The following is a 17,038-nucleotide window of genomic DNA, read 5'->3' on the forward strand; positions in this document are numbered from 1 at the left end:
TCAGACTTTGCACCATATCAGTATTAAATAAGACAGTTATCTGTGGAATGGATAATCAGCCTATTCTTTTATAACTTCAGAAATTCAGTAAGCTTCCCCCCTCACATACCATCCAGATTTTAGCAAAGAAGCTACAATAACAGCCAGGGACACATAACTTATATTTTCTTTGAAGGCAACACAAAACCCTAAAAGTATCCTAAGCAGTTCTCTCTACCCCCTCCAACTTCCATGATGGAAACTCAAATTATGGTTTTCAAATGCTGAAAAACTCACACAATGATACATAGGAGGAGATTATAAATTAAACTCCAGAAATGCTAGGTGCCAGTAACATGAATGGCAGCAGTATTCTGAATATGCCAAAAACTTTAGACAGAAACAAACCAGAAGAGGAAAAAAATTATATAAAACATTTGCTCATAGAAGAAAACTTTTCCAAAAATAACAGAAAAAGCAAGGCTTAACATAGGCTGGATAAAAAAAGTTATCCAGCCTAAAGGATAACTTTTTTTTTTTTTCATTGTCTTCCAACAATAGACGTATGGATAAAGTTTTACTTGTATGGGCGGTGCCAGGGGTTCCCACAAACCCTCCAAATGTCGCTGTGAAGAAGCACGAAATTGCTAAGCTAGTCATGAGTGTTATGTAGAGTTTGAGTATGGTGTAATGTTGTGTTTGTGTTGTATGACTGATCTCTTAGCAGTTATCCAGCAGCAGTCACCAGGAGAGCTGTTGGCTAATTCCTGTCCTTGCAATGAGGAGGTGGGCCGTGCATTCATTTTTATGTTGCCTTTTGCCACCCTAGGGAAGGTAAGCCTTTAAAACACCTGCAATATCACAAAACAATAGCTGAGCTGACATTGCTCTTACCTAGGTGAGAACAAAGGTGAGTTCTTAAGAAAGGAAAACATGGTTTGACATAGTGTTGGGTTAAAAGGGGAAGGTAAAGAGGGATATTAGAAAACATCCTCAATGCCAAAATAGAAAAAAAGAATCCTAGAGTAGGGGGATCCTAAAGAAGGAAAGGGTGGATACAAATGTGTGGTGAAAATGCAGAAAGGGCAACATGAAGCTGCCACTAGGGGTAGAACCCACATGAAGCAGGTCCTTAACATCATCAATAATCCTATTCTTGGGACGATCCAAAAGTTAGCAAAGCAATCCTCTGGATAGAAGAGAGTTTTATACAGAAAGAGAGAGAAGAATCTCCAGAGAAGAGTTCCATCTGAAGGGAATCTGCAATTCCACGCTAGTGAAGCAGCCAGCATTGGCAACAGAAGGAAGATAGAAGGCAACAGCCATGGACAGAGATCTAATGAAGATCCCACATGAGGAAAGGTTCTTGGACAAAAAGTTAGGAAATCCCAATTGCTGGAGAAGCATGCTGAGGCCCACAGCATTAGCAGAAATGGTCCAGGCCAGTGGGACCAAAGATCCCACGGCAAGAGAAAAATATGTCATCAGCAAAATCCAACAATACACAGCAGGTCTTACTCCCCCACCACAACCATCATTGCCCACAGCTAATAAAACAAGAGACTCATGTCATTCCCAAAGAGTCAGCCATTACTATCCAGCAGAGATGATGTCAGCAGACCTGTAGGACACAAGAACCCATTCTGTAGCAATGTCAATCATCATATGTAGTAACCCACCAATGAGAACAAATAGCACACGTTGTCAGAAAAAAGCTGCCATCCAACAGGACTCCAGCATTCACAGCCTACTACTATCAGCCCTCTGTTCACCTCATTTCACTTGTGGCATGAATTGCTCATTTGCATGCACTGATTTTGATCAATGATATCATTTGAATGAATAAACACACTAGACTATACTGTTTTTTTCATAATTTACACTAATTTAATACTCAACCTACATTTTACTGACCAAGCATTTTTGGAGGTTATTGTCTAGTCCTGCGGTAAAATATAAAATTAAATATATAGTTAAAATAAAATTTTGAGGAAGGATGGTGGCAGGATAGATATATTAGCATTAGTTGAGGCATATGATGCAAGAAAGCAAGCTCATACAGCATCAGCCTGAAAAAAAAAAAAAAAAAAAAACCTTTCCCATTTCACCTATCCGATCACTCCAAATGTTTGTCTAGTTCAGCTTTAAATTTATTTAAGCTATCAACTTCCACAACAACAGATGGAAGTCTGTTCCAGCAATGAACAGACTTCCACAACAACAGATGGAAGTCTGTTCCAGCAATTAACTACCCGCTGGCTAACAGCAAACTTCCGCATATCTATTCTAAGAAGGATGTAGAGCTGCTTGAATGAGTACAGAGAAGGGCAACAAGATTAGTGAATGGAACAAAGGGTTGCTTTTGAAGAAAGGGCAAAGAAAGGCATAAGTTCTGCAAGTTGCAGCCACTAGAGACTAGGCACCTGTGAGGTGATCTGATCGAGGTGTATAAGAACTTCCGCTTCCTCAATTTCAATCTATGCCACCTCAGGTTCTTAATCTGAGCAAGCAGAAGTATCCCATCAGAATTGAGCCTGCTCAAACCATTCAAGGTCTTATACACCTCAATCAGATCACCTCGCAGGTGCCTAGTCTCTAGTTGCTGCAACTTGCAGAACTTAAGCCTTTCTTAGTAAGAGCAACCCTTTGTTCCATTCACTAACCTTGTTGCCCTTCTCTGTACTCATTCGAGCAGCTCTACATCCTTCTTAAAATGAGGCCTCCAGACCTGTATACAGTACTCAAGGTGTGGCCTGACCATTGCCTTATATAAAAGGATAATCACCACCTTGTCTCTGCTAGCAAAATTCCTATATATATCAAGGACAAAACTTCATGACCTGCTCTGGCAGCCAGTCTGTGCTGCTCAGTGAACTTTATATCTGACTGCGCAATTACCCCCAGGTCTTTTTCATTCTCCACCTCTCTGAGTGTAGTGCCACACAGTTCGTATGTTTCTACTGGGTTACTGCTACCCATATGGAATACTTTGCATTTGTCAATGTTAAACTTCAGTCTGTCACTTCTCAGCCCATCTGTCTAACTTTTCTAGATGCTGTTGCAGTAGCATGCTGTCTTTACTGTCATTAACAACCCTTCCAACCTTTGTATCATTAACTTACTGTCATTAACAACCCTTCCAACCTTTGTATCATTTGCAAACTTGGACATTAGGTCTGATATACCTTTATCAATATAATAACATAAATACACAAAACAACAATGGGCCCAGCACCGCACGCTGGGGCACTCCACTAATAACATTAGTCCACGTACAGCAGCATCCACTCTCTGCTGTCTCCCACTCAACCATCCCTTTATCCATTGCAGTAACTTACCTTTAATGCCATACTGCTCCAATTTGTAAAGCAGCCTTCCATGTGTAACAGTATCAAAAGCTTTCTTGAAATCCAAGTATATGATATCGAAATTATTTTTTGCATCCAGTGCCTTGGTGACAACATCGTAGTATCCAACTTCCCCTTAATACACCCATGCTGTGTGTGAACTATTACTGCTGTCTAGTCTAGGTGATCCTGTATCACCTCTTTAACCAGTGACTCCATTATTTTCCACGGAACAGAAGTTAAAATAATGGGTCCAATTATTTATGTCATCCTTTGAACCCCCTTTATGAATTGGGGATACATTTGTACATCTCTAGTCTATGGGGACCTCCCCTGACTCTAAGGATGCTCTCATAATTACGGCTAAGGGTTTGTTTCCTTCCCTTGCTGTCTCCTTCATTATAACTGGATAGATTCCATCTGCCCCAGTTGCCTTTTTTATGTTTAAACTCAACAATTTCTCCTCCACTTTGCTCTCAGTTATTACAAAATCACTTACCTCCTTGTTAGAGTTTGATAAACTTCTGACATTCCCCTCCTTGAAAAACTCCTCATGTGTGAATGTACATGCAAAATACTCATTCAGTTTATCAGCTAATTGAGCAGGATCATCAATAGTCGAACCATCTATGTTAAGTGGACCAATCTGATTCATCCTCTCCCTTCTAGAGTTTACATAAGTAAAGAACTCTTTGCTGTTTTTCTTTGCAGCCTTTGCCAAAGATTTCTCATAATCTGCCTTTGCCTGCCTAACCTCCTTTGTGACTTGATTACAGACTAGCTTATATCTGTCATAGGCTTCTGTGTTGCCGAATAATTTTTATGCATCCCATGCATTTTTCTTCTCTGCCACATGCCTCATAAATTCATCCGACATCCATTTAGGCTTGAACCTTGAACAACATTTCTTAGTTGGTATGAAAAGCCAAGTAGCTTCCAAGATTAATTCTTTGAATGCTTCCCATTGTGAATTTGCTATTGGGCATCAGTTGGTCCCACCCTATAGAATTTAAAAACTATCTGAAACCACCATAGTCACCTTTACGAAAGCAAAAACTCTTCCCTTTATGACGGTAGTTACCTCTTTGAGTAAATCCCACTTCAGCACACTGTGATCACTGCCACCTAGTGATTCCTTTATCTGCAAATTCTTAATGCATTAATAATCACTGCTGATAATCAGATCAAGCGTATTACTCCCTCTGGTTTCCCCTCGAACATATTGCTTTAGAAAACAATCCTCCAATTAATCCACAAAATAATTGCTAGCGTCCGAGTGACCAACTCACAAGTTCTAGTCAATATCTGGAAAGTTAAAATCCCCGATTACAAGACATTCTGATTAGTAAGTTACTGGCCCACTCTATTTCTCTGCATAATTGCTCATTGTACTCATGAGATTCATTAGGTCTATAACACACTCCTACTCTCATTTTCCTTTTCACTTACATCACACACCAAACTGACTCAACATTGCACTGTCCATCTATGTCAACTGGATGCACTTCCTTTGATTTTGTGTTTCCTAATTAACAACATAACCCCTCCTCCATTCCTACCCTGCCTGTTCTTTCTGTATATATTGTTCTCCCCAAATTCCAATTCTGCACTCCTTATAGGCGCCTCTGTAGCCAGGTGGGCAGGAGCAGCAGTGCATAGCACACGTTCCTTGAATAGACTGGGGTTCGATCCTGTGACCACCAAATACGGAGGATGCGGAAAGGTCAGGGAATGACCACTGCATATCCCCAGAGCAATATGGCCTTAGTTGCTAATGCTCCTAAAAACCAAAACTAACTAACTAACTGGTGAAAGAGGTGATCCTGTATCACCTCTTTAACCAGTGACTCCATTATTTTTCCCGGAACAGAAGTTAAAATAATGGGTCTAATTATTTGAGATATCAGAGACATGTCAAACATGTCTCTGATATCCCAACAATATCTGCCTTTGATGTCTGGACAGCACTTCAAAGTCATCAATTTTATTTACTATACTTCTAGCATTTATGTTCATGCTAGTATACATGCACTTGTTTTTACTCTTAGTTACCCTAATACAGCCAATATATTTACTTGTTCCATGATGATCCCCAGCAGTTCTTGAAATTCCCAGCAACTTGCTCTCTAGGCTGGTGCTAAACACAATAGCAGCAGTGCAAGAATCACTTTTGCCTCTGCCTGCAGCTACCGTTAATCTTTTAGTGTGTGAATCCCGCTCCCCAATCTAACAATTTTCCGACCCACCTAACATTGCCTCGATAGCATCAGCAAATATTCTTGCACCCTTTCTAATTAAGTGTATCCCCATTCCTTTAAAAGCAGTCTCTCCTGTTAGCAAGCACAGACCACGCTGAAAAAAATTCTAACCTATGAGCCATGCACAAACTCTCCAGGGCCGAATTGATTGACAAGGCTCTCATTATATATTCCCTCCTATTGTGCCTGGGCAGAATTGCAGACACTTTCAAATTTAACCCTAACTCGCGACTTTTTTCCAGCATTGACCTGTACTTGTTAAAAAAAAAGTATGAAATGTATGAAAGTTTGCCCTCAGTGCTAGTGGAGGATGATTGTTGGAACAAACTTCCATCTGTTGTGGTAGTCAGTAGTTTGACAGAGGGGATAGATTTTCTTTTTTTTTAGCTGATGATTTATTAAGCTTGCTTCCTTGCATCATTTGCTATTACTAATAATAATACTAAACACAACATTATAAAATATTCAGTGCACAAGCATTACGACTACAATCTAAAAGCGTAAAGGACATAATGGATTAAAGGAATCAGAGCAGTAGGGAGGTCCTGGTAGTTCCAGTCATGTGATGAGAGGAGCTGGAGTTCAGTTCCATTGTAAACAGGAGGAAGACCAGGCTTTGCCACCAGCCTTGCTGATAATCTGGGTGAAGGGGAGGGCATGTCCTGGTGGATGCTTCTAGTTCACTGCATGACAAATGTTCACTGTTATTGCTACTAACAGGCAGAGCTGTTTGTTCCGTGTTAATATTTCCACTGGGGGTTATCTTGGTTAATTATTTTCATAATGTATTTGGACTGAGCTTGTAAGAGGTTGGTAGCCTTACAGTATGGTGGTTTATTTTACCTGAAACAGGGTAAGCCATGCAGAGGGGTGGAGGTGGTGAATGGTTATCCTGTTAATATTCTAGCTTAATCCTGAATATGTATAGCTTCCATAATGTCCCTCCTTTTTTGGTGATGGGTCACACAATCTGGGATCTTTCAGTTTAAATCTATGGTTTGAATATACTGCTTTGATTAATATTTCCTCTGGTGGTGTGGTGTACATGCTTGTTGATTCCTTTCTGAAGGGTTTGCCTGACATAGAATTTGTTTATCAAATAGTTTAAATTGGGTTTGTCATTATATCCTTCAGCTGCTACATTTCAAATTTATCAACGATTTCTTTCTATAATTTTGTAATGTACATTTTTACTGTTTAACTTCTCAGTGATGATATTCTATCAGACCAATAGTGAAATATCTCTAGTTCAAGACTAGTGGTTGTTGCTCTGTCCACCATACACAGTCTGACTTCAGTAGTTTTGGAAATGATACATGTTGTTTACACAAAGTAATTATACAAAATGATATGACAGCTGAGACACCATCTTTCTTACAACTGTTTTTGTTTACAGCTTGTGTGAAGAAGTACAGTTAATACTATAAGAATTAACTCTAAGTACAGTTAATGCTATAAAAAAATAATCAAAGAAGATACACAAGTGCAATCTGTTATAAGGAATGCAGAACTGGAATTTGGGGAGTACAATGTCTACAGAAAGGATAGACAGGATAGGAAGGGAGGAGGGGTTATGCTATTAGTTAAGAAATACATTAAATCCAAGGAAGTGAAGCCAGTCGACATCGCTGGACAGTGCAGTGTTGAGTCAGTTTGGTGTGACATAAGCATTGGGAGATCAAAATTGAGAGTAGGAGAGTGTGCTATAGGCCTAATGACTCTGATGAGTATAATAAGAAACTGTACAGGGAAATAGAATGGACCAGTAAATCAGAGAGTCTTATAATGGGAGATTTTAATTTCCCAGATATTGACTGGAATTTGGGGGCTGGTCACTCACACACTATCAAGGCTTTTGTGGATTTATTGGATGATTGTTTTCTACATCAGCATGTTCGGGAGGCAACTAGAGGGAGTAATACTCTTGATTTGACTATCAGTAGTGATTCTTCATGCATTAAGAATCTGCAGATAAATGAACCACTAGGTGGAAGTGATCACAGTGTGATGAAGTGTGATTTACTCAAAGAGTAACTACCATTAGGGGTAAAGGGAAGGGTTATTGCTTTCGTAAAGGCGACTACGATGGACTGAGACAGTATTTAAATTCTATACAGTGGGACCAAATGATGATGTTACTAACAGCAAATTCAAAATGGGAAGCATTCAAAGAACTTATCTTGGAATCTACTAGGCTTTACATACCAACTAAGAAATATTTTTCAAGGTTTAGGCCTAAATGGATGTCAGATGAACTAATGAGGCATATGGCAGAGAAGAAAAATGCATGGGATACATACATACAAATTAACATGTGACACAGAAGCCTATGATAGATACAAGTTGATCTGTAACCAAGTTACAAAGGAGGTTAGGCAGGCGAAGCCAGATTACGAGAAATCTTTGGCAAGGGATGCAAAGAAAAACAGCAAAGAGTTCTTTACTTATGTAAACTCTAGAAGGAAGGGGATGAATCAGATTGGTCCACTAACTTGATATCGATGGGTTAACTGTTGATGATCCTGCTCAGGTAGCTAACAAACTAAATGAATATTTTGCATCGACATTCACACATGAGGAGTTATTCAGCGAGGGGAATGCCAAGGTGTATTCAACTCTGGCAGTAAGCTAGAGAATCTTGTAATAACTGAGAGTAAAGTGGAGGAGAAATTGTTGAAGATAAACACAAGAAAGGCACCTGGGGTGGATGGGATCTATCCAGTTATATTAAAGGAGGCAGCAAAGGAAGTAAGCAAACCCTTAGCCATAATTATGAGAGCTTCCTTGGACTCAGGAGAGGTACCCATGGACTGGAGATGTGCAAATGTGACCCCAATTCACAAAGGAGGATCAAAGGCTGACACAAGTAATTATAGACCTGTGAGTTTAACTTCTGTTCCCGGAAAATTAAAGGAGGCACTTTTTAAAGAAGCACTGCAGGATCATCTAGACAAGACTTCAGTTATAGCTCGGACACAGCATGGTTTTGTTAAGGGGAAGTCTTGCCTAACCAATTTGATTGGATACTATGATGCAGTCACAAAAGAACTGGATGCAGGGAATAACTTTGATATTATATACTTGGATCTTAGAAAGGCTTTTGATACTGTTGCACATGGAAGACTGCTGCACAAATTGGAAGAGTGTGGCATTGGAGGCAAATTGCTGGTATGGATAAAGGGGTGGTTGAGGGGGGAGAAGGCAGAGAGTGGTAATCAATGGACACTGCTCATCGTCGACTAATGTTATTAGTGGAGTCCCTCAGAGTTCAGTATTGGGTCCATTATTGTTTCCTGTATTTATAAATGATATTAATGATGGTATATCAAGCTTAATGTCCAAGTTTGCAGACAATACGAAGGTTGGCAGGGTTGTCAAGGACACTACTGACATTATGCTGCTGCAACAGGATCTGGAAAGGTTGAGCAGATGGGCTGAGAGGTGGCAAATGAAGTTTAACATTGACAAATGTAAAGTACTACATATGGGAAACAGCAACCCCAGAGCAACGTATCAATCTGTGGTACTACACTGACAGTGGTAGAGAATGAAAGGGACATAGGGGTGGTGGTGCAGGCAGATATGAAGTTCTCTGAGCAGTGCAGACGGGCTGCAAGAGTAGCTCATGGTACATTGTCAATGATATATAGGAATTTTTCTAGCAGGGATAAGGAGGTGATTATTCCTTTGTATAAGGCAATGGTCAGGCCACACCTTGAGTACTGTATACAGGCCTGGAGGCCTCATTTCAAGAAGGATGTAGAGCTGCTGGAACGAGTACAGAGAAGGGCAACAAGATTAGTGAATCGAACAAAGGGGTGCTCTTACGAAGAAAGGCTTAAGTTTTGCAAATTACAGTGTCTGGAGACTAGGCACCAGCGAGGTGATCTGATAGAGGTGTATAAAGCCTTGAATGGTTTGAGCATGCTCAATGCTGATGAGATTCTTCCTCTTGCTCAGAATAATCACCTGAGAGGGCATAAATTCAAATTGAGGAAAGATAGATGTAGGACAGACGTGAGGAAATTTGCCTTTACCCAGCGGGTGGTTGGTTGGTGGAACAGACTTCCATCCCTTGTCGTGGAAGTTGATAGCCTAAATAAGTTTAAGGCTCAGCTGGACAGGTATTTCGAATGAACAGAGGGGTGAAGTGGAAGTGGTTATTTTTTATTTATTTATTTTTTTTTTTTTTGGCTGATGCTGCATAAGCTTGCTTTCTTGCATCAAATGCCTCTACTAATGCTAATGCTAATATGCCCTAAATACCAAAAGTGACTAATTTCACTAGCCAACAAAAAATATTTTTGTCATACCTCCGCAATGAAAATACGTGATTCTGGAGGAAATAAACATGCTGATTCCAAAAATCACCATAAAAAGTCTCTATCACGTCTACATCAAAAGATGTACCAATGTTTAATGTTAAAATAAAGGGATATATATGTATATATCAAGTTTGTAATACAAGTGTAAAAAAATATACATTCTCTATAACTCATTTAGGGAAACTTTGGAAAAAATATCATAAATCATAGTGAAATAGTTATATTTCAATAATATATAATCATCATACCTATAATTATTCTTAAAAATGTTTGCTACTAAGGGATTTTCTATTCCAGTTTACTCTCCCTCACAAGGAACCAGCAGTAATCGCCCCTTCATTACAGGATTCCAGAAACCTTGGTAATGCTTTTCCATTGTGGAAATATCTTGATGAAACTGATCCCCTTGTTCGTCACTCATATCGCCCAGATTTTCGGAGAAAAATTCAAGATGGGAGTGAAGAAAATGAATATTCAATGACATTTGACAGCCCATGTTTTTTTACTTAAGTTGTAGCAGCACTTGAGTAAATTAGACACCAACATTCCATAGTTTTCTTCTTTCCCATTACCCAAAAAACCATGTACTATCACCTTAAATGATTGCCAAACTGCCAATGCACCCTCCTTTCAAACACATCGTCTTTTGGGAGTTTCCTAATTAGGGTCCTACGAAAATTCCTTCCTTAAGTTCAGTATATGTTAAATTAGGAAACACGCTTCTGAAGTATGCAAATCCATTACCTTCTTTATCTAATCCCTTCATGAAATTTTTCATCAATCTAAGTTTGATGTGCAGGGGTGCAAGAAGAACTTTATTTGATTGCATTAAAGGAATATATTTTACATTACATTGTCCTGGTATGAAGTCGTCCTGCTTGTCCCGATGTTGCACAACATAATGTTCTTCTGTCATACAGCTGTAGCACAAACACAAAAAACAACATTGAAAACCAACAAGTAAACCAATAACCTTAAAATCACTGCATATGTTCCAACCATAATCCTGGTATTTTATAGCATGTAGAACCTTAGACATGCTTTCATGACATTCTTTAAGTTCAACTGAAAGAAACACAGGAAATGATGGAAATTCGTTGCCATTATGAAGCAAAACTGCTTTTAAACTTAATTTTGTGGCATCTATGAATAAACACCATTCATCTGACTTATGCACAACACCTAGTTCTTTCAGAAGTCCAATAATGTCTTTGCAAAAACACATACTGTCCTCCATAGCAAAATATTTCGGAAACTTTTCATGTCTTTTTTGAAACACTGAAATCTTTGTTCCTGCTGTGAATATATTCCACGATCAGTTAATACTTGGAAAACCTTTGTAAGGCCTACAAAAATCCTCACCAAAAAACACTTAGTGTGCTCTCTTCAAATTGTAAATTGTTGCATTGCAATTTAAACTTAAGAACCATAGGTAGAAGTCTGATTATGTTTATCACAAGAAAACCGAGGCCACAATCAATTGCTAAAATTATGAGAATTAGCTTATATCAGCAAAATATTTTGAAAATTTTTTTGTCTTTTTCGAAACACTGAAATCATTGTTCCTGCTGCGAGGACATTCCACTGCTGTAACTTAGAATCTAACAGTTCAGCTTGTTCTTTTTGGCAAATTTATATCTCGAATCAAATCATTCAACTCATCTTGTTTGATTAACTGTACCTCACTACCTGAACTTACTAGCTGACAGTCAACATCTTGTGAAGGCTTCCAGGGAATAACCTTCTTGATCCAGGGAATAACTTGAACCTTCTTGATTCCAGGGAATAACTTGAATTTGATCACTATTATCTTCCCCACTACTGTTATCCCAAATTTGGGGGGGCACTGGTACTGGCAAATCGTCACTTATGCGGAACGGGCCAAATTGCAGAAGGAATATTTGGATATATTATAACATGTTTGCTTTTTTTTTAGACATATCAGACATATTTGTCATACAGAAGTAGCAATCATTAATGTGGTTAGATGGTTCTTGCCAAACCATAGGGACTACAAAAGGTAATGCTTTGAGTTTGCCATGTAACCATTATGTCAGGTTTGTCATATAGGTAATACAACACTTGTGAGGTGCCCAAGGTTTGTCTTGATCACCAATTTTACATCTGAAATAAAAAGAATACGAAAGTTTTGTAATGTCAATGATATTTTTCCTTTGAGTCTTTGGAGTAAATGGTCCACAAACATAACAAAAATTGTCTGAATGATTGATATGCTTCCTATGTGTCTGCTTATTCATTGAAGCACTAAATGAATTTCTGAAACCATAAATACAGCTTTGAACACTACAATATAAAAACAACACAAATTCACTTTTTATCACTACACAAACGTGGCAACTTACTAGTTCTACTCATGTTAAAACATTAAAAGGAAAAAATCTGCGAATCAGTAGGTAGAGTCGGAAATTATTATACTGCTACTGCAAGGGTTGTGGGCCACACCCTCCTACTCTCGGGTGGCTATTTATGTTTGGAAGATGGATGTACAACCCTGAGAACATGTCATGACATACTTTTAGCAAAGCCTACAAAAGTGTGCTCTCTTCAAATTGTAAATTGTTGCATCAGAATTTAAACCTAAGAACCATATATAGAAGTCTGATTATGTTTATCACAAGAAAACCGAGACCAGAATCAATTGCTAAAATTAAGAGAATTAGCTTATATCTGTTAAAATAAATCAGTGTCATACATTATTGGCTATATTATGCAAAATTGGGATATTTTGGTAAACGTAACTCCCTCTACATTTAATAACTGTAACATGATGGGAAACTATCATGGTGATTTTCAAAATCTATGCATAAAAATTGGTTAAAAACAGCATTTAAGTTCTTTGAGGTAAAAATCGTGTTGGCTAGTGTTTTTTATCTGGTGTCTGTGGCACCCATATATGCACACATACACCTAATAACATTTTTATTAATGGAGTATAGTGTTTTACTTACTAAAAAATGAATCATGAAAACCTCATACATGAAATTAATTAATAAAGTAAATAAATAAGAAGAGTAAAACTTACGTATTATCTCCACATGATGCTATTTTGTTCTGAGGAAGACAAGAAGCCATATGAGTTAAATTATCTTTATGGCACTGAATTTGGATTAATTCCTGCAAAATGAATAAAACAGCATTATAAGAGTGTGACTGAAATGTAAATGAAATCTTGCTCAACCTCAGTGCCTTATTTCACTGTGTTCATATAATTAAAAAAAATTATAAAAGATAATTTATAACAAAAAGAAATAAATATAAAATTATGTAATTCTTTAATTGATATAAATAATCAGTTATATACTCCTTGTCTAAAAATGGCAGGAGGGGGGGAAGAGAGAGAGAGAGAGAGAGAGAGAGAGATTGAAATCCAGTGTTATAAGTAACTTTTGCTACAGTTATAAGGGGTTTTAAAAGTAATAAGATTGTATATTATTCAGTACCTGAAGCATCCTCAAACTTGAGAATGGTTTCATTTTTAAAGCAATATCCCCTAGAGGGCATACTGCTTTGAAGCACTTCGCCAATTCTGAAAGGCACAAAGACCTGCCAACATGAATAACACATTAAACAGTTACTGGTTAGATAATAGTAACTGTTTAATGTGTGTGATAATGTACATTGTCATTATCAGTTAAAATCTGCCTGAGTGCATTTGGTAATAAGCCATTAGCTAAAAGCAGTATATATCACAACTGAAAGTAGGTAATTGGTGAATGTTCAATAACTATCAGATTAACACTGAAATGTTCATCCAAAGGACAATCTTCAAATTTCGAGAGTTAAGATGAATGAGGTGGCTGTGGCTGAAACAAGGTCACATCAAGATGACCTCCTCTTAGTGAAGTTTATCCATAGTAGATTGTCACAACTTAATCAACTTAATTCCAGGTTTCATGCAAAGTAATTCGATTATCCCCTGTCTGTGCCAGATTATCTACTAGACTGAAAAATATTTTCCACAAATCACAAGTTGTAAATCTAGAGGGTTGCCCACAAATAAGGAAATTATTTTAAATAACTGTTGATGTATGTATAAATTATACATATTCAGTATTAAATATGAAATTTGAAAAATAGTTTATAATTTTTTGTTGTTGTTTCGGAATAACTTGAACATAGGAAAAGTACCATGAGAATTACAATGAAGGGAGAGCACTGAAATTGTAAAGTGGCATGCAAAATATTAAAACGCTGCAGAAGTTGCATGCCAGTTCAAGAAGTCTGATGAAGTGGGAACATTGCAAAATCTAACAACATCTAGTAGACCTCATATCTCAAAGACATCTGCCAATCTGGAACTCATAAGAGAGGATATTAAAAAGAATTCCAAAAAAATGTTAAAGAAAGTGAAATTTAAAACTTAAAATACCTAAAACAAACTTAAATAGAATCAAAAAACGAACTTAAATACAAAGTTTATCATGCTATGCCACAAATTTTGAATGAGGATGATTTTGAATGAGATAGAAGAACAGAATTTGTTGAACGGTTTTTTGGCCGTCAGTGTTACAAACCCTGTAATCAAGTCACAAAGGAGGTTAGGCAGGCGAAGGCAGATTACGAGAAATCTTTGGCAAATGATGCTAAGAAAAACAGAATGGATTTCTTTACTTATATATAAACTCTAAAAGGAAGGGGATGAATCAGATCGGTCCACTTGATATCGATGGTTCAACTGTTGATGATCCTGCTCAGATAAGGCAATGGTCAAGCCACGCCTTGAGTACTGCGTACAGATTTGGAGGCCTCATTTTAGGAAGGATGTAGATTTGCTTGAGCATGTACCGAGAAGGGCAACAAGATTGGTGTGAGGGGAATGAAGGGATCCTCTTGCCAAGAGAGGCTGAAGTTCTGAAAATTGCAGTGGCTGGAGACTAGGCACCTGCGACGTGATCTGATTGAGGTGTATAAGGCCTTGAATGGGTTGAGCACACTGAATTCTGATGGGATTCTTCCACTTGTTCAGATTACAAACCTAAAGGGGCATAAATTCAAATTGAGGAAAGACAGCTGTAGAATAGATGTGCAGAAATTTGCTTTTAACCAGCAGGTGGTTAATTGCTGGAACAAACTTCCATCTGTCGTTGTGGAAGTTGATAGGTTAAAAAAATAAGGAGGAACTGGACAAACATTAAGAGGGAATGGTTGTGTGAATTTTTTTTTTTTTTTTTTTTGCTGTTGCTACATAAGCTCATACGCTTGCATCACATGCCACGATTACTATTACTATAACCTAGATATAACAGATAACCAACAATGTTTTGTAGATTAATAAGGTTCATTAAGATTAATAAAGTTCCACATTTCAACTAAATGAAACTGTTAATTGCCATAACTGTGTTTATTACTCTCTCTCTCTCTCTCAACAACCCCTATTTATTCTTTAACAAACATTTAAACACTCACAAGTTGCCAGTTCTGTACTGGAATTTGGAATGCATTAATGGAATAATTTTGTTGGCATCTAAGAATTCATAGACAAAATCATTAAAAAAATTTTGGCATTGCTTTTTTTTTATGCAGGATGGAGCAACACCTCACTATGCAATGAAAACTTTTTTTGCAAATTCTTAATCAAAATGTTCCCAGGTTGATGGATCAGACAAACAGGGTTCCACTAAACGGCTACCATGCTCCCTGCATTTAATACTGTGTGATTGCGTTTTGTGGGAATTCTTAAAGCATAAAGTATTTAGTAATAAGCACAGTTCTCTGCTAAAGTTTCAGCAGTCAATAGTTGGAGAATTTAAGAATATTTCTGAGGAAATGTGCCTTGCTCTGTACCTAAAAGACTACAATTTTGTAAAGAAACCAAAATAGTGGTCATATGAACAGATGATGTAAATTTTTTTTAATTCGCATATTTCCATTCTATTGCTAGCATTGATTAAAATATGCATTTAAAATAGTGTTATATCTACAGTCAAACATGTATCCACACTCAGGGACCACCCCATATAAACAGTGGGTTTGAAAAGATTATGGCCTGAGTATGAAAGGGTAGTGGTACAGTATTAAAAACTTCAATATTTAAGGGCAGAATTTACGGGATAGGTGGTTCCAAGGCAACGTGAAGTTGCCACCCTCCTTGATAGTAAATGAACCTACCGCTTGGCAGGTATATAGGTACACTGCATTCATATAGACGGTAATTCGATGTCAGCATGGATAAACGTCAGGAATTAACCGACTTTGAAAGAGGGATGATAGTGGATACCAGATGCAGGGGTCACTCTATTACAGAGGTGGTACAGAAATTGCACTATCCCCGTTTGACAGTATCAAGAGTGTATCGGGAATACACCATTTCTGGAATAACATCTCGTTGTGGACAGCGCTGTGGATGGAAAAAGGTGGTGGATGAATGTGTCGACATCCATCTTGCATTGTTTCAGCCAACAGGAGAGTGACGGGGGTGCAAATCACTGTTGACTTCAATGAAGGAGGTGCCAAAAATGTCTCCACCAAGACCATCGGGGGATCATTAGCTGCAATAGGTTATGGGAGCCGCCAACCCGCCAGAGTCCCCTTGCTAACACCACAACACAGGACTATATGCCTCAACTGGGTGAAAGAACATCAGCACTGGAACTTGGATGATTTGAGACAGGTCTCATGGTTCGATGAGTCCCATTTCTGGTTATTTCGAGGGGACGAGAGGGTGCCTACCTGGCAGAAACCGCACAAAGCTATGCACCCTTCATGTCAACAAAGACTTATTTAGGCAAGTGGATGGTTGGTAATGGTCGGTTTCATGCATAACCTGAACAGTCCAGGTTACATCTTCATCCTTGCAGACCATCTGCATCCCTTCGTGGTCATTGTGCACCCACAAGGCAATGGACTCTTCCAGCAGGAATATGCACCTCCCGACAGAGCCATGGTGACTAGAACGCAATTTGAAGAGCATTCTGCAGATTTTACCACCATGGAATGGCCTAGTGAACTCAATACCTTGCAGTGTGACTTCCCTTATCCAGGTGAAAGGTGAGCCTACCTGTTACTAGGTAAGTATCCCATGATTTCTGTTCACTCAGTTTATAACACATCAAATAGTAATCTGCCAAGTTTCATGCAGTTTCAATATGTTTTTTAATTACAGGTCCTG

The 17,038-nt window shown here is 38.2% G+C and overlaps 1 protein-coding gene across 1 annotated transcript in view; it reads right to left on the reverse strand.

Annotated features, from left to right (window-relative positions):
* Oseg6 (intraflagellar transport protein Oseg6) overlaps positions 1–17,038 on the reverse strand; it is a 690,115-nt gene that overhangs the window by 526,849 nt on the left and 146,228 nt on the right. Inside the window, exon 9 of the mRNA XM_090372456.1 lies at positions 12,953–13,044. Within this exon, the coding sequence (XP_090228582.1) occupies positions 12,953–13,044 (92 nt within the window). The remainder of the gene's footprint in view (positions 1–12,952; positions 13,045–17,038) is intronic.

This window comes from Mastigoproctus giganteus, chromosome 1 (assembly GCF_048544385.1).
Source record: "Mastigoproctus giganteus isolate SK-2022 chromosome 1, ASM4854438v1, whole genome shotgun sequence".
NCBI lineage: Eukaryota > Metazoa > Arthropoda > Arachnida > Uropygi > Thelyphonidae > Mastigoproctus > Mastigoproctus giganteus.